Raw genomic sequence first — 22500 nt, 5'->3', positions numbered from 1 at the left:
ACTGATCTGTGTTATTGATGTCAGTTATTGATCTGTCTGACTCATTTACATGTTTTGGTGTGAAGAAAATTGATATAAAATAAATATAGAATTAACATCAAAACAAAAAAAGTTAAATTCCTTGTTCAGTGTTGTTTTCTATTATTTATTTATTCTATTATTTTTATTATTTTTATTTTTATTTTATTTATTTATTTATTTTTTTCTCAAGGCCTGACAAAGCGCGTTGGGTTACGCTGCTGGTCAGGCATCTGCTTGGCAGATGTGGTGTAGCGTATATGGATTTGACCGAACGCAATGACGCCTCCTTGAGCTACTGAAACTGTTGTTATCTGTCACATCTTCTGTAGCTGTTCCAGTGGTATTATATGAGTTCCCCAATACTTTCACAGAAACAGTTTATCCCACCGTGACCGCCGGTTTTCATTTTTGGCAAAGATCACGTACGTTTATTCCAGCAAAGTGATCCAACGATCAGAACAATGGGTTATTCTAAAAGTTGTTTCAGTTTAGCAGTTTTCGTGACCCCCCCAAAAAAACAACAACAACAACAAACAAACAAACAAACAACAACAACAAAAAAACAACAACAAAAAAACAAACAAAACAACAAAACAAAACAAACCCTGTTCCAAACACTGAGAAATCGCCACCTTCACTTCCGGCACTGAGACAGTTTTATCTCACTCAAGGTCACTCGAGTCAAACCGCTGTTGTATTTTGAGAACAATAACCTGGCTTTAATTCGAATCAGTGTTCTGTTTTGTTGAATTTAGTAATGAACACAAATATTGAATTTGCATCCTGACGACGCCAGTATATTTAGAGAACAGCATGGCTTTAAAACCATGTATCGATTTTTGTAAAAGTTCAGTCAAAGGATTCGAAAGAAAGAAGAACATAAACATTATTTTGGCTTGATACGTGCTTTATCTTTGATATTCTCTTTTTATCTTTAATATTTTTTAACTGTGACCCTGACTCGGAACCATGAACAAAACCAAAATGTCAACTATTCCGAACACACACACACACACACACACACACACACACACGCACGCGCACACACACACACACACACACTGCACACACACACACACACACACACACACACACACACTGCACACACACACACACACACACACACACACACACACACACAGAGAGAGAGAATTTGCTGAACACGATGAAACTGACCACGAAAACACCATACATACCTACTATAATAAATGATTCCTGGCGAAACCTTGATTCTAAAGTTAAGTAGAATGGTTTTTGAGAAGTAATGATGTGTCTGTTTATCAAGTTTAATTAAAAGTAGGTTGGGTTGTTTTGTTTTTTGTTGTTGTTGTTTTTTTGTTGTTTTTTTTCGTAGGTAGTCATAAATGACAAAACAGTTTGACTTTGTGATCTCAGTTCAGAAAGACCAAAGTCAAAATAATTCATACGATTTCTCAGTGAATTCAGTCTTAACATGTATGACATACTGTTGGCAATAAGTGTATCCTTGTATAGTGTATCTGTTGGCTAAAACTACACAAAGACGCCACCAGCGGTTTGCGAAAAATCGATGTGCGTGAAGTTGGAAGGAGGGAGGAGAGACAGAGAATGGGAGATGTGAAGGCGGGGGTTGGCTGGGGATTGGGAAAAATGGCACGGACTGTCCGTCTGTTTGTCTGTCTGTATGTCTGTTTGTTTCTCTCTCTCTCACACACACACACACACACACACACACACACACACACACACACACACACACGCACTTTTTCTCTCTCTCTCTCTCTCTATCTGTCCGCCTCTCTGTCTGTCCTGTCTCTTTCTGCTTATTTCCGTCTGTCTGTCTGTTTGCCTGTCTCCGTTCGTCCGTCTTTCCGTTTCTCTCTCTCTCGCTGCGAACCAAATCAGGTCCCCCCTAGTCCCCCCGACCCCCCTTTTTTTCTTCTTCTTCTTTTACACACCGAGTGAGAAGAAGGGGTATACTGGCAGAGGTTTGGTAGACTGATGGAAAGCGGGGTGGAGGGGTCTGGGGAGGGGGGCGGGTGGGATGGTGGACAACAGAGAGAATTAAGGTGGCTAAAGGGGCGCGGTAGGGTGTGGATGGGGAGGGTGGATGAGGACGGTGGCTGACTGAGAACGACTCGGCCAGTGAAAACCAAGTGGTCTCAAATTGGAAAGAGGTATCCAGCTGGAAAGAAAAGAACCTTCTCTGCAAGGGTTTCAAAAAACAACAAAAAGAAAGGTGGGGGGGGGGGGGGGGGGGAGGCGGAAGGTTGTGCGTGGTAGTCGAGGTGTCCGTTTGCAAAAAACAAAGAAACAAAAACAAAAAAACAACAACAACAACAAACAACAACAACAACAAAACAACCTCAAGAGACACAGAGCCTGCGAAAACGTAGAGAAGAAAAGCTCTGCATTCTCAAACAAGTAGAGAGTAACAAAATAAAACATATAAGAGATAAACAAAATGACTGACATAGGTGAAAATGAATAGCACGGATAAAACCAGAACAAGTAACTCATGTAATATATCAGTCGGAAAACGGGGAAAATTAAGGATAGATAACAAGGGGGAAAAAAACTAAGAAGAAGAAAATAAAAATAAATGAATGATTAAATAAAACCGAAAGACACTCTCTTGCAAATTAATATATTAGTTAACTAGACAATGAAAGCGGGTAAATAAATCGATAGAATAATAGATAAACCAATAGAATAATTATAAAGAAACAAATAAACACATTAACAACATTACCTACCTCCACCACCACCCCTCCTTTTGTCAGACGTGACAACTTTTTCTTCTCATCATTTGGACTAATTAGCTGTTGTTGTTCTAGCTTTGGTCGGTAGAGATCATGTAATAATAATAATAATGGTATTTATATAGCGCTGAATCTTGTGCAGAGACACATCAAAGCGCTTTCGCACAAGTCATTCACACGCATGCATAACTCTAAAACTGTAGAAACTAAAGACAAGGAAGAGGCAGGCAAAGGAGGCTATTTTGGGAAGAGGTGGGTTTTAAGGCCAGACTTGAAAGAGCTGAGTGTGGAGACTTGACGAAGTGAAAGAGGAAGTTCATTCCAATTGCAAGGTCCAGATACAGAGAAAGAACAGCGGCCAACAGTCAAGTGTTTGAATCTGGGTATGCGTAAACGGAGTGGATCCGAAGCCGATCGTAGTGAGCGAGATGGAGTGTAGAGGTGAAGGCAGCCGCAGAGATAGGGAGGGGCAGATTTGTGAATACATCTATAACACAGAGTGCTGATCTTGTACTTTATTCGGTGTGAGATTATTTACACGAGTTTTCTCTCACATCTTGAGTCTCATTGATTAAATTTGAGTGTTTCACGTCAGTGTCTGTTTGGTGGATGCAGATGCCGTAGGGTGCAATTTTATGTTTAATTTCTGTACACACACACACACACACACACACACACACACACACACACACACACACACACACACAAGAGCTGACACACGCGCACGCACGCACGCACTGTACAGCGAGAGGGCGACTGGCTTGTCAGTGATCAAATAGCGAAATTTTATACAGTGCTAGTGCCGGATTGTGCGATGTTCTTTCTCTGATCTCCTTTATTCGTCTTGCCCCTTATTCTCCGCCAGATTACAATGTGTGTAACTTTACATGTTGGTTACATCATCAGTGTAACAGTAGTTATTATAGGTGCAATAATTGTTTGGGTATATTTTGTTGTTGCTGTTTTTGATTTGGTGACCATCCTGGAGGCGCAGTTATGTGAACCTTCAGCGTACTGAAGACAAAAAAGTGGTTGACTGATTGTTCCAACTGATAGCGAGAAGGAGGCATGGGACTAAGGGGTGGGGTGGGGCTGGGGAGAGAGAGAGAGACTAGAGAGAGAGAGGGAGAGAGAGAGAGAAAATAAAGAAACCTCGGGCTGTGTGTGTGTGTGTGTGTGTGTGTGTGTGTGTGTGTGTGTGTGTGTGTGTGTGTGTGTGTGTGTGTGTGAATGTACATGTGTGTGTGTGTGTGTGTGTGTGTGTGTGTGAGTGTACATGTGTGTGTGTGTGTGTGTGTGAATGTACATGTGTGTGTGTGTGTGTGTGTGTGTGTGTGTGTGTGTGTGTGTGTGTGTGTGTGTGTGAGTGTACATGTGTGTGTGTGTGTGTGTGTGTGTGTGTGTGTGTGTGTGTTTGAGTGCCCGCCGCGCGCATGTATGTATGTGATTCAGTGTCACACTAAGCGAAAGATAGAGACAGACAGACAAACAGAGAGAGCCAGAGAGAAGCAGACAGACAGACAAGCAGAGACAGACAGACAGACACAGAGAGACAGAGAGACAGACAGACAGACAGAGAGAGCAGGCTTCGTGATTGCTCGAACGTGTGTGTGTGCGTGTGCGTCACATCAGTGTTTAATATAGCGTTGTGTTTAACATACACATGAAACTGAACTAATTGCACCAACATCGTCGGATTATGTTGACACAGCCCGGGCCATTATGCTGATGATCACGTTACGCAAAACGCTGTTCTAGTCACTCATTCCGTTTGAGGACGCTCTCAGGTTTCCAGTCAGCAGACGGGTCAGTTATATATGTTATCATTTTCATTTGGCATCACATTCCGGAAGTGAAGCCGATTAAAGTGCCAGTGTACCGAATGCACCGAACAGTTATCCTTTATTTATTTATAGTCTGTTCATCTAAGATGATGATATTAGACTGAGCACCGAACAGTCTTTTCAAAAAGCACCTCATAACATATGAGAACCCAAAATCAGTCCACATAAATGCAGTGGAGGGGGGTGCAGGGGAGGGGGGGAGTTATTAAGTGTAAATGCACCGAACGTTCGTTTTAAAAAAAGCACTGACTACCCAAAACTCCCACATGAGAGAGAAAATGAAAAAAAATTGTTGGAAATGATTATCGACCGAAAAGAACAACAGATTTATTGGCAGTTGATTAGGCATTGTTTTGGATTTTTGATCGAATCTTTCCAGCAATACTGACTGGTGTGTGTCATGTCAACAAAGCGAGCAGATTCTATGCGAGTTTAACTCATCTCAAGCGCGCGCGCGTTTGTCAGTGTGTGTGTGTGTGTTTGTCAGTCTGCACTGCTAGTCTGTCTCACGGTGGCTCTCTCTCTCTCTCTCTCTCTCTCTCTCTCTCTGTGTGTGTGTGTGTGTGTGTGTGTGTGTGTGTGTGTGTGTGTGTGTGTGACGTGTTCGTGTTACAGAGAGAGAGACGAGAGAGAGAGAGAGAGAGAGAGAGAGAGAGAGAGAGAGAGAGAAACATTGGTGCTTGTAATTCTTTTTTCGAAAAAAATAAAGAAGCGTAGATCAGAATCTGGCAATTGATAAATGTAACACTTCCCCCTTTGTCATCAGAGCTCTGCGTGCCGATGTCCACGTGCACTTATCTCTGTTTTCGTCCTACTTGTTCATCGACATCCTGCTGGATTAAAACCACTTGAACCATACTGCCAATGCCCAGCCAATAGAATTAGTGGATTTTTTCATTTATCGTCATCCATCAGGTCTACGAATGACAATATTACGCCTATTGAGTTCAAAGCAACGATCTCTGCTGGTCTGGAGTGTAAAAGCGGAGTTGACTTCATTAATTCCTATTGCTTAATTAAGTAGGCCTTTGTTGACGACTTGATTCATTACCCGCTCCATGTGAGACTACGCCGAAGGTCTATACCGTCCCAGAAAACGTACGACCCCGGAAGCTGTTATGAGTGTGCATAAGTCGGCCAGTGAGAGTAGTTCCAACGCTCAGCTATTAACTAACACAGGCGGATTGACACACTGAGCCTGGCTTACATCTGGGCCAACAGCAAAGTGAAAGCTGTATAATCAGTGGTTTCTCCATTACAATGGGAAGTCATTTACAGCTTCGTCTTATGTGAAGGACTATGACTCTCAAACTAGGAGGTAGGATTGCTCTGGCTCTTTGTGCTGCAGCCTTGGGGGCACCTAGCTAGCTTGCCTTTGGGAACCATCCCAACAACGCCGACTGTCCTAAAACCCTCTTGGCCGAGGGAGTGGGGATTTAATTTGGGCAAGACAGTCTTCACTATAATCAAATTCTTGCCCAGTCAGTAGTAGGTATAGTAGGCCAGCTGGATTACCGGTATGGTAGCAGCAACAACAGCAGTATTTTTACCATCATCATCATCATTTAGCATTATTATTATGATTATTAGTATTACTGTCATTGTTTTTTGCTGTTGTTGTTAGGACTAATGTCATTTTTTATCATCATTATCACCACCTCTGTCATGTAAAAGAAGATGGCATTCACATGAAAAGTCTAGCTCCACTGAGCTTGTTACCTTTCAAGTTAATCCAGTCATCTTTTGCATATACCTACTGGAGGCAAGTTAAATGTTCCATAACATTTTACGGCTATCAGGCAGTGCCGGAATCCTGATAGCGGCGGCCTCACTAATCCACTCTGTCAGTTACGGCCGCATGGGAAGGCCAAGCGGGGTCCATGCAGTCCTCTTCTTCAAGTTCCTTAGTTAGTTGGTGGAGTTCAACGACCAATTGGCAGTGCCTTTGAAGTCAAGTTATTTCGTTAGGGAATGTTTTCTTCCTTCCTTTTTAACCTTCCCTGAAATCTGCCGGGTATCCATGCATGAGTTCACACAATGGTGGAGTGAGGTAAGTTTCCCAAAGACACAACTGACCTGGCACCAGTCCGAAACCGGCAGTGACGTGACATCGACTCAGTGACGACGAACCCTGATCAGTCATTGGTGAACATTAGATTTTGATCAGAAGTCCAACGCCTGCTCCGATTCTCCCACGGCGCCATTCAACAGGGGACAGGATGGTCACGGCAGATCGAGTTTTGCATCACCTCAAGTCAGTTCGGTTAGGCCGGTGATCATATCAACTGTTGAAGCCATGTGACGGGTTTTGCTAAATCTCCCATGACCATCAAGATAAAAACTAACTTGAAAGGGACGAAATTGACCCACAGGCCGTTTTGTCCGTCGTCTTAGTCACCCCCCACCCAACCCCTCCTGCCCCCCCCCCCCCCCTCCAGCCCCCTCCCGACCACATTCAACTCCTCGATCCTTTTATTACACTGTACTGTCACATTGTCTCATAAAGGAACGAGTTATGCAGTCTACGACTCAACTATCTTCAGTTTCAGACATTGCTAGACGACTGTGTGCAGGCGGGTTAGAAACTGAACCCCGCGGCTGTCTGGATCGACAGACAGATAAACGTTGCCAACATGCGCACTCTATAGTGTCATTTGTTCGGTGGCCAGCTGCCAGAATGATGGTTCCATTTATTAGCAATCATACAATAACGTCATGATTGACAAACGCACACAAACGTGCACATTATTACGTGTAGTGTACATAGACTGGCACACAAAAACTACTCAGTGGACGTAGACTGAAACGGATGCACTCTCGACGCACGTGTGCACTGAACTAGTCACACACACACACACACACACACACACACACACACACACACACACACACGGCGGGCACACACACACACACACACCTGACCGGTACACTCGGACACAGACACAGACACACGGCTGAGACATACATCAGTACATACATACATGGCACACACACACACACACACACACACACACACACACACACACACACACACACACACACACTCACACACACACCTGACCGGTACACTCGGACACAGACACAGACACACGGCTGAGACATACATCAGTACATACATACATGGCACACACACACACACACACACACACACACACACACTCACACACACCGACACACACCAACACACTGGGACACCGACACACACACACACACACACACACACACACACACACACACACACACACACACACACACACACACACACACACCGTGCACACACACACTGGCACACATAAAAATTATGACACGCTCACTGCCGGCACACACACACACACACACACACACACACACACACACACACACACACACGACACGCACGCACATACTCACACACGCGTATATATACACACACACATACACTCGGACACCCACACACAAACAACCACGCACACACACACACGCAAACACACACACACACACATACATACATACATACATACATGCAACTGGGTATTTCATGATCACGCTTTTTTCTCTTTTTTTGTGCTTAATTGTCTAAGGCCTTTACAGACTGCTTGATGCAAAACACACACACACACACACACACACACACATGGCACACACAGTGGGGTTTTGTGAGCCGTGCAGAGGCCGACACACAACAGAATCCGTCTGCTGATCTCACACGTGCACGCGCGTTTGCATCAGATATCGAGAAAGCCGGTGCAAAAACACTTGCTTTGCTGGCGATTCATGCTGTCACAATCACTTAGGCAGTAAAAATAAAACGCTTGTACTAATGGAAGAATCCGGTGAAACGAACCCCAAGTGACAGACGACCCGGAAACATCTTGACGTCACACATCTTCAGCAAAATGGCGATTGTGATGTGCAAGTACACCAAACGCAAGTTGTTGGCAAGTGTTTTGGTGGCCTAAAGAAACGCTAAAAGGATGTCGTCGGGAGAGGGACCGTCCGCAAGGGTGCGAGACACGACCAGGGACTTTTTAAGGTCGTTTTCTGTTGTAGATTACGACTCTGAAGATGAATTTGACGAACTGTCACCCATTCCCGAGACACCAGCGGATCAGATCGATGGAGCGCTACACGGTAAGAGAAGTTTAAATTGTGTTGACTTAGACCACTTTTAACAGTTTGGGATAGACGATGGGCTATTTGACCGTTGTTCTTAAAAACAGAGTCGGGTTAACAGAGTTGTTTTGCCTATTGTAATTTTCTTTGGATAGACTGGTAAACCACCGACCATCCTGCTTTTGAAGTGAAACTAGAATTGGACACAAAGCGAACCAAACCAGCTGTTGTTTCTGTGCCATAGAAAAAGGTTTAAAAAACAAACGAATAAAAATCAAAACATGGGCATTAGGAATCAGAAACAAAAGAAAAGAAAAAAGGTGGATAGGAACTGCTGGAGCTTTTTTTTTTCTCTCACTCTCTCTTTTATTGCCTTTCCATCTTGTGCCTTAGTTTTGTGTTTTAGACTAAAAAAAAAAAAGAAAAAAAGATGATCATTGTATGTACTCATCATGGGCCCATAACCATCCCCTCCGCCCCTCTCTGTCTGTCTGGCCCCTGACCCCCTCATCCATCCCCTCACTCTTCTTAAATCTTACTTGATTACTTTTAGTAATAGTAATAGTTTTGTTGTTGTTGTTATTGTGATAATCCGGAGATGATTGGTGTTTTACTTTAATATTATTATTGACAAACACATACACACACACATTATATATGCACACACATGCAGTGACACACACGCATACTTGTGCATGCATACATACACACATATGCATGCACATGTATGCACACACACACACACACATACACGCACACACACACACACACACACACACACACACACACACACACACACACACACACACACACACACACACACACACACACACGCATGCATGCATGCATGCACGCACATACACAAGGCAAGGCAGATTAGGGAAGGCATAGGGCAGAGCAGGGAAGGCATATTACAATTATCTGAGTCTTTTTCACATTCTCCCTTTTTCTTTTGCATACATTCATGTACACACACAAGTTTCTCTCTCACTCTTTCTTTCTCATTCTCTCTGTTTCTTTTTCTCCACCCCAATCTCCCATCTCTCTGCACCCAAAGTTGTTCAGTCATCTGATCCTACAGTCTAGCTACCCAGAGCACCACTCAAAGTCTGTAGTGAAGGGGGAATGAAAAAAAAAATCTCAATTCATGAAGGAATTGAATCTGGGATACTCAATTCCTAGTCCGGCATTCTACCACTAGACCCCAGCTCCAGTTCATCCGAAAGACCTGCACTGTACTAGCACCCAGATGATCACTCCAGACAAGTGGAGTGAGTAAAAAAGCAAAAGAGAAAAATATCCTGGTCCTTGGTGTGACCAAAACTTGGGATCCTCCCTTCCTGGTCAGGTGTTTCAGTGGAAATCCATCAAGCTGCCACTGCAGCTGTGCAATGTTTGATGTAGTGGCGCGTGTGTGTGTGTGTGTGTGTGCATGTGTGTGTGTGTGTGTTGTTTATATTCATTTAGACTGTGTATGCACTTCCCTAGAAATTTTTGTCTTGCACTCCTTGTCATTGATTATTTTGTTATTCACAGTTGTATGACCTTAGACATCATTTTGGAAACTTGTATGTTTTTTCATTGTACAACCCTTTTTTTAAAGATACATAGTAAATACATGTATTATTATTATTATTATTATTAATGATATTATTGATTCTGCAATTATTATCATGACAGTTTAAGTTTAATTGTTGTAAATGATCATGTGCAAATCTATTTGTTTGAATGGTTTCAGTTCCAGCAGCAATATTTTCTGATTTCCCAGACCCACACCCACACCATTTCCCCAATCGCTACCCCAAAAAACAAAAGAATCCTTTTAACATAAAAAAAGGATTGAAATTGTGCCCTTGTTTTGTTCAACTATTTTGTTTAGCAAAGGTGGAAATGATATTTCCAGTGAAACACAAATTACAGCAAGAGATATATGTATGATTTAGATTATCATGAAAGAAAGGAATGTGTTGGAGCTTTCTTCGAGCTCATGTATTTCCTGAGAGATAATTGTTTACAGGAAATGAATCGGGATGACACTATAATATTATCAGCCTCTGCATCATGTATGAAAACTGGTCAGTCCAGGCTGCATTGTTGGGGAATGACCATTAATTTTGTATCATGAATTAGTGTTGAACATATTAAAAGTGCCATCTATACATCTAGTGTATTGATTACCAAGTTTGTTGAAATAGACATACAGACACACTGAGATATAGACACACAGATACAAACAGTGTGACCACTGAATCCTGGAGAAAAGAAATGGTGAGAATGATTTAACACCGACAGTTTAACAGTTTATTCTCTGATAGAGACAGAGAAACAGAGAGAGACTCTCTCTCTCTCTCTCTCTCTCTGTGTGTGTGTGTGTGTGTGTGTGTGTGTGTGTTGTCTGTGTGTCTGCAGTATTAGTGTCTGTGTCTATGAACATGTAAAACCAGCAAAATGGAGCCATGAGCAGGTAGCTTGTAAGAGAGAAGAGGAACTGACTGAGACCTACTTGTGTTGAAAACATGAAAGGCTCCGGTCAACATTAGTCATTTAGTGAATGCTTTAGCTGACATTTACTGTAATACAACTCAATGTTTCTTTTTTTGAGCATAATGGACAGTCAAAATTAGATTTGCATGCTTTACACACCATTAAGTTTTGCTGAAGGGTATTTTCAGCTCAGCTACTTCTAATGACACAGTGTAGTTAGTATCATAGCTGGATGAAAAAGCGAGACACTTTTTGGGTTTATTTTTGCACAACCTCAGTGGTTTCTTAACATTTAAGAATAATGTATGGATGTGTTTTCATATTTGTGCATGTGCACACATGCATGCATGCATATGCACATACACATACACACACACACACACACACACACACACACACACACACACACGCACACATATGCATACACCTGAACACACATATGCATACACCTGAACACATGTGGAAATTGAGAAAATGCAAGAAGAGTGAGGTGAATAGGGTTGCGTGTTTGAGATACATGTGTGTGTGATAACATGTATTTTTCCATTGTGTGTGTCAGTGCTCTCATGAAGCACTTCCACTTGCACAGCACCAGGACAGCAGTTAACTGCTGAAATGGGAGATAAGCTTATACTGGGATCCAGATGACTTTTTTTTACGCACTTGTGTATTTAGGTCTGTTTCTGTTGTCATGGAATAGTCATGCATGGACTGTTGAATTTACCACAGATGAACTAGTTATCGGTGCATGCGTCATCTTGAGTACAGGATGAGTGCTGTCTGAATTGTTTTGTCAGAACTTTGGGGTTTTTACAGTCTAATGTTGTTTGTTTTAAATTGATTGTTAACATTTAAAGAGTTCAGTCTCAATCAGTCAATGGGACAATGCATGTTCTTTTAATCAGTAAAAAAAGAAGCTATTGGAGACTATTACTAAAAAAATAAAATTTTAAAAAAAAATTAAAAAAAAAAAAGAAAGAAAGAAAGAAAAAATAAGTAAAAATAAAATCTGTCTCTCACTTAAGCTGTAAGGCAAGTACAAATTTGGGGGACAAGTATATTTTTGTTCTGTTGCTTGTCCAAGGACAACTAAAACTTACCTGAGAATTTCTAGTCCTGGAAAGAGAAACGAAAGTGTGTGTGTGAATGGGTGCAACATATGTTTTTTGGTACTTACCAGAATATTTGCAATTTGTGTGTGTGTGTGTGTGTGTGTTTGTGTGTGTGTGTGTTTTGGAGTAAGGGAGTAAGGTAGGAGGAGATATAAAGAGGCGGGGCTAGAGGGAGGCACTTTGAGTGTGTTCTTGTTAAAAGATGTGCTCTGCATTGAATTGACACAAGCTGCCAAAGTAAACATTTGTGATGTTTTATTTTTGTTTCTAAGGTTAGACGTAGAGATTTCTTTTGCTGAAAGTGAAACTATGAAAAAAGAAGAAAAGAAGAAAGAAAAAAAGGTGACACAGTGATAGTAATAAGCTGGAATTGGCAGTAACTTCTGAACATTTACATAATGCTCTGCTTTATTTCTCAGTAGATTGCTCTCTCTCTCTCTCTCTCTCTCTCTCTCTCTCTCTTATGCTCTGCTTTATTTCTCAGTAGATTGCTCTCTCTCTCTCTCTCTCTCTCTCTCTCTCTCTCTCTCTCTCTCTCTCTCTCATGCATTGACTGTATAAAATATATAACGAAGCTGAATGATATTTCCAAAGGATGTTTTTTCAAAATATTCGATGCTCAGGTACAACCCATTCTTTTGTACGCTTCTGAGATGTGGGGTCTTAACAGACTTGATAATATTGAGAAAGTTCATTCCTTTGCATGTAAACGTTTTTTGAACATAACACTTAGAGTACCAAACAAGTTTGCATACGGCGAATTAGGACGTTATCCACTATATATAAATAGTGCAACAAGGTGTATCAAGTACTGGTTAAGGTTGCTGAATATGAATGTGCAACGATTACCCAGACAGGCATATTTGATGTTGTTTAACTTAGACGAAAGGGGAAAAAATGCTGGGTGTCTTTAGTAAAAAATACTTTATTTAGACTTGGGTTTGGATATGTCTGGTTGCAACAAGGCGTTGGTTGTGAGCAAACATTTTTGTCATTATTTAAGCAAAGAATGAAAGATATATTTGTGCAGGAGTGGGACGAGTCAGTAATGTCTAAAGATATATATCATAACTACAGACTGTTTAAAACTGGTTTTCAGTGTGAGCAATATTTTGAATATGTGGATAAAAAGTGTTTTAGGGACTGTTTAGTAAAATTACGGCTTGGTTTGCTCCCAATAAATGGATCATTTTTTAGAAGAACATTCAAATGTAATTCAAATTACGCATGTAAACGTTGTAATGTAATCGAAGATGAAAACCATTTTATAAACAATTGTGTCCTTTACAATGACCTGCGGCAAAAACATCTGAACTCTGAAGGTCAATCGTATGTTCACTTGATGAAGAATGGTTCTGTTTACAGTATTCGTAAACTATGCGTTTATATATTTAATGCCCTGTAGATACGACAGGAATTCTGTGACAACAATGATGAAAGTTAGAATTAATTTACAATGCACGAGAAGCACTTTTGTTCTACAGGTTAAGTTAGTACGTATTTTACATTTTGTTGTGGTTGAGTGATCACCATACTGTGTACTTTTGACCTCTTTCTAGGGGCCGGAGGCCTGGAGATTAAAGTTTTGTTCTTGTTCTTGTTCTTGTTCTCTCTCTCTCTCTCTCTCTCTCTCTCTCTCTCTCTCTCTCTGTGTGTTCATGCACACATGTCTTAAGTTTGTGTGTGCATATGTGTTTGTGTGTGTGTGTGTATGCATGTGTTTGTGTTTTGTCCATGTGTGGTGTGTGTGTGTGTGTGTGTGTGTGTGTTGCAAATATATTTGTGACTGTGTGTGTGTATTTGTGTGTGCATATTTTAACCATTACTGAAAGAGCCATACTCTTCAAAGATTTTCTTGGGATGGAAGATGCATGGTGGATTTCTCTTGTCTCTTGTCTCCAGAACATGTGCACATTTCTGCATGTATGCACATAAAAACACATAGATGCATGCGTGCACACACACACATTCTCTCTGTCTCTGTCTCTCTCTCTGTCTCTCTCTCTCTCTCATCCAGTATGACGTTAGAGTAAAGGCCATAAACATTTACATCATATAAAAAAAAGTGGGTCATTTGTGTATTACTTACTCTGCCCTATTCAGGGCATTGTGTAGATATATAAATCATAGTGAAACTTTATGTACATGAATACGTCTGCATCATGTTTTTGTCATAAAAATGGCTGTATCAAGTGACTATGGCAACACACTAATTCTGTGTATAAATGTCATACTTGTAACATAAAAAGCAGACAAAAATTTGTCAGAATAAGAAGACAAAGTAGCCTTGTCAAGACCTGTGTGGATGAATTGAAACAATTTTTGTGTGTGTATTGGTTGGCAAAATTGATTTTGTCCTTGTGCAGTACCATTGCATTCATGAACATTTGTGAACACCCACACATGCATATGCATGCTCGTACATGTGTGTTCTGTTACAGACACACACACACGTATGCACGCAAGCACACACATGCAAATGAATGCACATAAACGCATGTTCTCACACAGACACACACATGCATGCACACAAGCACACACATGCATACAAGTGCATACACACACACAATACATGAACCACATGCGTGAAGCAGTGCAGTTAATTTCATTGGATCATGGTGATTAAAACACATACTTAGTTTATCATAATCAATTTATCATAATCTTTATGTCTATTATTTTATGACTGTGTCAGCATCCATAATGTTTCTGTGAGGTGTGTCAGACAGTTGTTGTAAATTGGGCAGAATGAGAATATGTCACATTATTTCAAAGATTCAGTGTTGCAAGAGATCATTTCATAAGAATTCCTTTGTAGTTTAGATGTAAAAGAAAACAAGAAGGGTTTGAAATGTCTTTCCAGAATTGATTTATATCATTGCTTAGCTTGCGTCCTCCCGTGTGCACAAATAGATGAACATGTGTGTAGAGAAACACCTTACTCACACTTCCATATATTAGACAAAGATATAGATAGATACACAGACAGACACATGGGCACTTGCATGTTCACATGCATGTGTGCATGCACAAATGCAAAAAATTGCATATGCACACTCAGTATACAAGCACCAGTGTGTATGTGTGCACACTTATGCACTTGCAGTGCAGTACAGTACGGTATAGTACAGTACAGTACAGTAAAGTACACGACACGACACATGACATGACACGACACGACACTACACTACAGCACAGCACAGCACAGCACAGCACAACACAACACAACACAACACAACACAAATACACACACACACACACACACACACTCACGCACGCACGAACGAACGCACGCACGCACACACGCACGTGCACAAACATTCAGCAGCAGATTATGGATACCATCTCAAGTGTGCCATTAAACTTTTTCCTGTATTTTAGTTTACAGTCAGATAGCTGACTCTTTGAAGAAATGGGGATTGCTCTGGTTGCGTGTATTCTTGTGTGTGTGTGTGTGTGTGTGTGTGTGTGTGTGTGTGTGTGTGTCCATGCTTGGATTCATTTTATTGGTGTCTCTTTGTGTGTGTGTGTTTTTACAGGTTAAAACAAAATGCACACGCACACATGCATGCACGCACGCACACACACACACACACACACACACACACTTGCATACATGCACATATAAATTCTCTCTTTCTCTCTTTCCTTCTCTCTCTGTGTCTCTCTCTTTCACACACACACATGCACGCACACGCATGCGCACGCACACACATACAAACACACACACACACACACACACACACACACACACATGCACATGATATATGGTGTGAAATCAATAGCTGTGTGTATTGTACATGAAACCTGGCCTCTCTAAAATGGCAGTAGAATATATTCAGTGTTGTATACTTTTTCCTGTTGGATTTTTAACAGTGAACGTTTTCAGTGCTTGTTCACTGTGACCAGAATTATTATTATTATGAAAAAAAAAACACACCAAAAAAAACCCAAAAGCTTTCCATTAATCATTTAATGATATGTTGTCAGCATGTAAAAAAAATTTTTTAAAAAGCAAAAAAAAGCACATGCAAACACATGTGCAGGTGCGTGTGAAGACACACACACTGGCAAGCATAGTGAAAAATTAAGACAGTCTTGCACCACACTACAGATGACACACACTTACACATGTGCATGCGCGCGTGCGCACACACACACACACAGACACAGAGCCACCCCCCCCCACATGAGTGTAAAGCCACCTGGACTTGAGTGTATAGTCAGTGGTGGTGGTGATTATGTCAAGACTTGGGGGTGCAGCAATAGCTGATGAGTCATGGGCCTCTTTGTCTTGTTCTCTTCTTTTCATCCAGACCAGCTGACATCAGGCCTTGCTTGATGGGGTTGGACATGGCAGAACAGCTCCCCTCATGTTGTATATACCCTGGACATTTTGAGAGAGACAGAGACAGAGAGAATGACAATCACAATGACTGTTTGATAGATGAAGGCAGTGTCTGAGGATTATAGACTTAAGCACTTGTCCACTCATTTGCATCCATTTTTTTGTCTTTTCTTCTTTTTTTTTCCCTTTTTTTTTAAGGAAAAGAGAGAGATAGAGAGAGAAAAAAAGGAAAAAGAAAGAGTAGGTTGAGCGCATGCTTTCTGTGTTAGGTCCCAGAACTCTTATGAATTTATACAGGGTTTGTGGAGAGTCAAGGAAGTCTTTGAAAAATATCTTGACAGTTGACCAGTGCCATTCAACAAAGAGTTTAATGCGTTTAAAAAAAAAACAATGACAAAGAAAATTAAAAAACAAAAAAAATCCCGTTTTGTGAAATAAGTCACATGTTCGCATACACAAATGCATGCATGCACACACACACACACACACACACACACACACACACACACACACACACACACACACACACACACATTCTGTTTCTCATTCTCTCACTTGCACACAGAAATGCACACATACACAAGTGTGCATGTACGCTCAGACCCCCCACCCCCACACAGAGGCACATGCATATATTTATTTCTGAGATTTTATCATGTTCTCACCCCTTTATACTTTTTATTTTCATGCATAATCTTACGGTATGAATAGACGTTACACACAAGAGCACAACGTGTACACACACGCACTTGCACATGCACACTCATTCACACAAACATGCGCATTCACAGACATGCTTTTTTTCTTTCCTCATATTTTAAGAAACATTATCATGGGATAAAACTTCATCCATCTTAGCAATACATAAAACTGATTAAGCACAGGAGATAAATGAATGGGGGTGTGAGTGATTATATTCCACACTGGTTTGGACAGGAATGAATTTATCATTTTCTTTGCTCCTTTGTTATCATTATGATTCTTTATTTATTTATTTGTTGTTGTTGTTGTTGTTCCATCATCTGCACCATTTCACTGGCATTTCTCCCATGCTGTTCATCATGGCTCCTCAAAAGTACCAGTGCTGACAATCCCCAGGGAACTATCAGTGTTATGTTGCCAGCAGAACAGTGTATCAATCATTTGTGCATTCAGCTCAAGCAGTAAGGGTGTTTCATTTGGTTGAAGAAGAACAATGCAAGAACAAACTGGAAGGCATTTCAAAACAAATGATCTGTCTGAGAAGGGATTACCGGTAGTTGTAGATATTGATTCTTGATCCTTGGAACATGGAGCCAGAAAAACTTAAGATCTTGTAGGAACTGAATGTGTGTGTGTGTGTGGGGGTGGGTGGGTGGGGGGTTAGGTGGGGTGGGTTTGATGTGTGGTTGAATGGGTGTAATTATAGATTCTTGCTTTGTTTTTAAGCAGGCAATTATGACACATTATTTTATAGACTCTAATTAAGTCTAACTTTGCCATAAGATTGTGAAGACAGAAAAAAACAAGTCTGTTCCTCCAAGATACTTATAGATTTAATTGTAAAGGTGCATGTTTTTCACTGGACAGAAGTGAGACATGTTTACTCACACATGAATGTGCACTTTTTATGAAACATAACTCACTTGGATTCTGTCTTTGCTGTCTCTCTTTTTCTTCTGTCATCTTTTTCACACACACACACACACACACACACACACACACACACACACACACACACACACACACACAGAATTCTTGCCCCCTCCCCCTCCTAACACACACAAGAAATCTTCCCAAGGGGAAGATCTGATATGGTAGAGAGAATAAAAAAAACACACACACATGCAGAAGCCTATAGAAGTTTCCGCCACATTGAGTTAATTCAACATAAGTCAGGCTGTCCCATTGGACAGAATCCAACAGGCAGGGGTTGCAATACCCAGGAGGCAACAGCTGGGGACTATGGATTGGGGAGGGATAGTGCTTTTACGATATGGCTGACTTGACTTAAGCATAAGGACAAGCACATTCAGACATATAACCTGAGTGTAGTGATGGGGGCGGAAAGTTGGGAAGACTAGGCTGTTGTCAAGTACAAGCCAAGCTGTTTTGATATTTGACAATTGGCCATCTGTTTAGCTTAGAGTTCAAACTTTGCCTCAGAGTAATGTATTTCAGAGTTTGTTTTTGCTGTGATGATTATGACCATCACTGCTGCGCATCATCTTTACCATTTTTGGTATCAGCAGCAGCATTGTTGTCATTATCATCAGTATTGTTGTTATCATTTTGAATGAACTTCCTCTTTCGCTTCGTCAAGTCTCCGCACTTGGCTCTTTCAAGTCTGGCCTTAAAACCCACCTCTTCCCAATATAGCTTCCCTCCCCTGCCTCTTCCTTGTCTCCAGTTTCACCAGTTTAGAGTTATGCATGCGTGTGAATGAATGGTATGAAATTGCTTAGATTTGTCTCAGCACAAGATTCAGTGCTATATAGATACTGATTGTTATTATTCTCTATCTCTTTTTCTCACTCCCTCTGAGGGTGAGAATGAATAATAAATTCAAGCCCTGGTGTCATTGTTTTCCATGAAGAAGTAGACGAAGCATAAAAAAAAAGTCTAGGTTTAATTTTTAACCTTAAACTGAAATGCACTTGGGATGGCAAGGGGTGGGGGCGTTGGTGGGTAGGAGTGGGGATGCACATTTAAAATCTGCAATTAATGCTTGTGTTTAAAACATCTCCCATTAATGCTTGTGTTAGCCATTTTGTTTTCCCAAGGGACATCAACATGCACAGCAAGGGACAACTGTTTTACACTCACTGTATAGTGCTCATTGGGCTTCCTACCCACTCCTAGCTGCTGAGGGGACAGAAAAACTCCCTGTAAGTTTGGCAGGGACCTCTTCTTTTGTTGAGAATATGTTTCACAAAAACCAACATGAGTAGAAAACTGAAGGAAGAGAAACTGAATTCTAGATGAAATTGATAGTCCAAACATTTTATTAAGATATGTAAGTGGAAAATGCCAGACATGGCGTATGGCAGCTAGTACCAAGGGATAATAATCCACGGAGGACTCTTAAAAAGTAAATCCCAAGATTAAAAACACTGGACACTGCAGTAAAGCCTGAAGGGCTCATTTGGGTCGATGCCTGATATGCAGTTATGGAGTGGATAATAAATCCAAGCTCTGATGTCTTTGTTTTCAGGGCATCAGGACATGGATTTATTATTCACTATGTTATGGCATGTCATGCATCAACCATCAAGCCCTTCAGGCATATGCTGTGGTGTCCAGTTTTTATTCTTGCTAGTCAGCTGGGTTTTGAATGGTAATGAATAACAAGGAGAATGATATTGATAATGATGATATAATGACAGCTGCAATATGATTATCATTATCATCATCATCTCAATCATTGTTGTTGTTGCTTTAGACACTCATCACACATTTGCTCCCTGAGGTAAGACAAAGAAAGGCACACCACAGCTTCCAGGTTTTGCTGCTTAGCGCTTCCCAGCAGACAGGTTAACAACAGGTGCAAAGACACAAAACACCCACAAACTTACCTGTGAGTTGGCGCAAGCTGTTGGTGTTGGTGCTGCTTGTCAGTTGGGCTATGAATAACATTATTCACCAAATTATTGAGAATAACACAATCATTCACTATCAGTATCATCATCATCATCATCTACTATCATCATCATCTGCAATCATCATCATCATCATTATCATCATATTTCTCCTATTATGTTAGCAAATGCAAGACCCCCAGTCAAATCAATTGTTCCCAGCTTTTGAAGGTTTTGTAAGCGACAAAATCAGCACAGGAAAAAATCTTTCTTTTTCTTTCCTCAGATGGTTGAAGTGAAAGGGCAAAGGGATTGGGTGTCAGTCCTCCTATCGACAGAGTGTGTAGGTGATGAGGCTGAGTTGAGGTCCGCTTGCCAAGAAAAAAATCATTATTACGACAGATACACCCCCAGTTGTTGTATGCTTTTGTGTTTTTATGGTATATCATACTTTTTAAATGTGATTTTTCTGATTGTGCCTTTGTGTGTGTGTGTGTGAGTGTGTGTGTGTGTTTTAAAACTTGGGTGCATAAATTATACGTCTGGATTTCAACACTTAGGTGTTTGAAGCAAGTTTTTTTGAATAGAGTAAGTTAGGTGAGAGGTCTGTGCACACAAATTTATATTTCACAGAATATTAGCACACTTTTCCAGTGTTAAAATGCCAAGAATGTTGATTTTTTTCCCCCCAAAAAAATGAATTAACAACATATAAAAAAACATTAAGCAAAATCTGATTATGAAATATGGTGGCTTTGTTGGCCTTTTTCTTTCTTTTTTGTTTTTTGTTTTTGTTTCTTTGGGTGGTGGTGGTGGTTCAGAGTAATACACAAATAATGATGTTTTATATTTAACAAATAGTAAAGAGTGGTAATTCTATCCATTCACAAGGTACACAACTTCATGTCAGTACTGCTTACGCTCCCGATTCAGCTAGCACACAGGTAAATAAAAGGTACATTGGAACAAACCCAGACACTTTCTCAAAAAAGGAAGCGCCGGGCCTCTCCTTATACGGATCATCTGACATGTGCACACAGCAGCAAAGACAGAAGAAATGTGCAAACACAAATAAGCTTTTATTCAAGACAGGCATAGCCTCTTTAATCCTGAATCCTGAGGAAGTGTCTGGGTTTGTTCCAATGAACCTTTTATTTACCTGTGTGCTAGCTGAATCGGTAGTGTAAGCATTACTGACTTGAAGTTGCATACCTTGTGAATGGAGAGAATTACCATTCTTTACTATTTGCTTATCATTTCATCTCCTGGCCTCATTGTTTGTTAATTTCCAATATGTTCTATATTTTTGACATTTAATTGTCATTTCACTTTCCCCCACTTCTTGTGCCAGTCATAACTTTTCCAACCCATCAGCATTTGATCTGAGAATTGCTGACCACTTGGAAGAGTACTGCTACCAGCTTTCGCAATAGGCTGGCAGTTTATGCAGGAAAATGTCACTGTCTAGGTGCTTAGCAATTCACCCGTGTGATTATTTTATGTGGACCTTCTCGAAACCTGTGAATATTTTATGTGGACCTTCTTGAATATTTTATGAGGACCTTCTCGAAACCTATGAATATTTTACATGGACCTTTACTGACATTCACCTCTCAGTGTATCGCCTTCCCTCCCCTGTCCCCTTAAAAAAAAAAGATGACAGGGGACACGGAGACACCATGCATATTATATATGTAGTTGGTCCTGTTTGAGGATGAAAGGGTGTGTATGGCCTTTGGAAGCTGGAGGATGGAAGGTTAATATATTCATGGTCATTTGTACTTGTTTTGAACGCAAAAGAATAATAATATACCCCGTTGGTCTCCCCCTTCCCCACCCCCATACTCCCACATTAGCCCCAAATGAATTTTTTTTTTTTTTAAAGCGGTGTAAAGCAGCAACATAATAATTAGAAAATATTGGGGATTTCTGGGTTGTTGTTTTTTGGGGTTTTTTTTTAAATATGTATACATACTTTTTACTGACCTGCAGCAAGCTTATGGGAAAGCACCTTGAAGCAGCATTGGTATTAAGTTGTGAACCTTTTCTTATATTACAAGGAGCAAATGTTACTGTACAGTACTTGTTTATGGCTCGTTATTTGTCGTTAATGAATTTGCTGTATTTATCATCTATTGACACTCCTGGCCTGCACAAACTTTTTCTCCTTATTTTTTTGTCATCTCATTACTTTTATCCAACCTTGTGATCTATTCTTGAGCATGTGTGTGAATGATCAGTATGTAGTGCTGTGGGTTTTTTTTTCTGTTTGAATTTGATTTATCCTTTTTACCTGTTTCA

General features: G+C 40.7%; 1 protein-coding gene across 1 annotated transcript in view; it reads left to right on the top strand.

Annotated features, from left to right (window-relative positions):
• Positions 1-8453: 8453 nt before the first annotated feature.
• Positions 8454-22500, top strand: part of LOC143282950 (phospholipase D1-like) — an 80806-nt gene continuing 66759 nt past the window's right edge. The window contains 1 exon segment of the mRNA XM_076588870.1: positions 8454-8716. Within this exon segment, the coding sequence (XP_076444985.1) occupies positions 8560-8716 (157 nt within the window). The 5' untranslated portion in view covers positions 8454-8559.

The sequence above is a fragment of the Babylonia areolata genome, chromosome 6 (assembly GCF_041734735.1).
Source record: "Babylonia areolata isolate BAREFJ2019XMU chromosome 6, ASM4173473v1, whole genome shotgun sequence".
In the NCBI taxonomy this organism is placed as follows: Eukaryota; Metazoa; Mollusca; class Gastropoda; order Neogastropoda; family Buccinidae; genus Babylonia; species Babylonia areolata.
The sequence above is the reverse complement of the archived record's forward strand: the minus strand, read 5'-3'. Positions and strand labels throughout refer to the sequence as shown.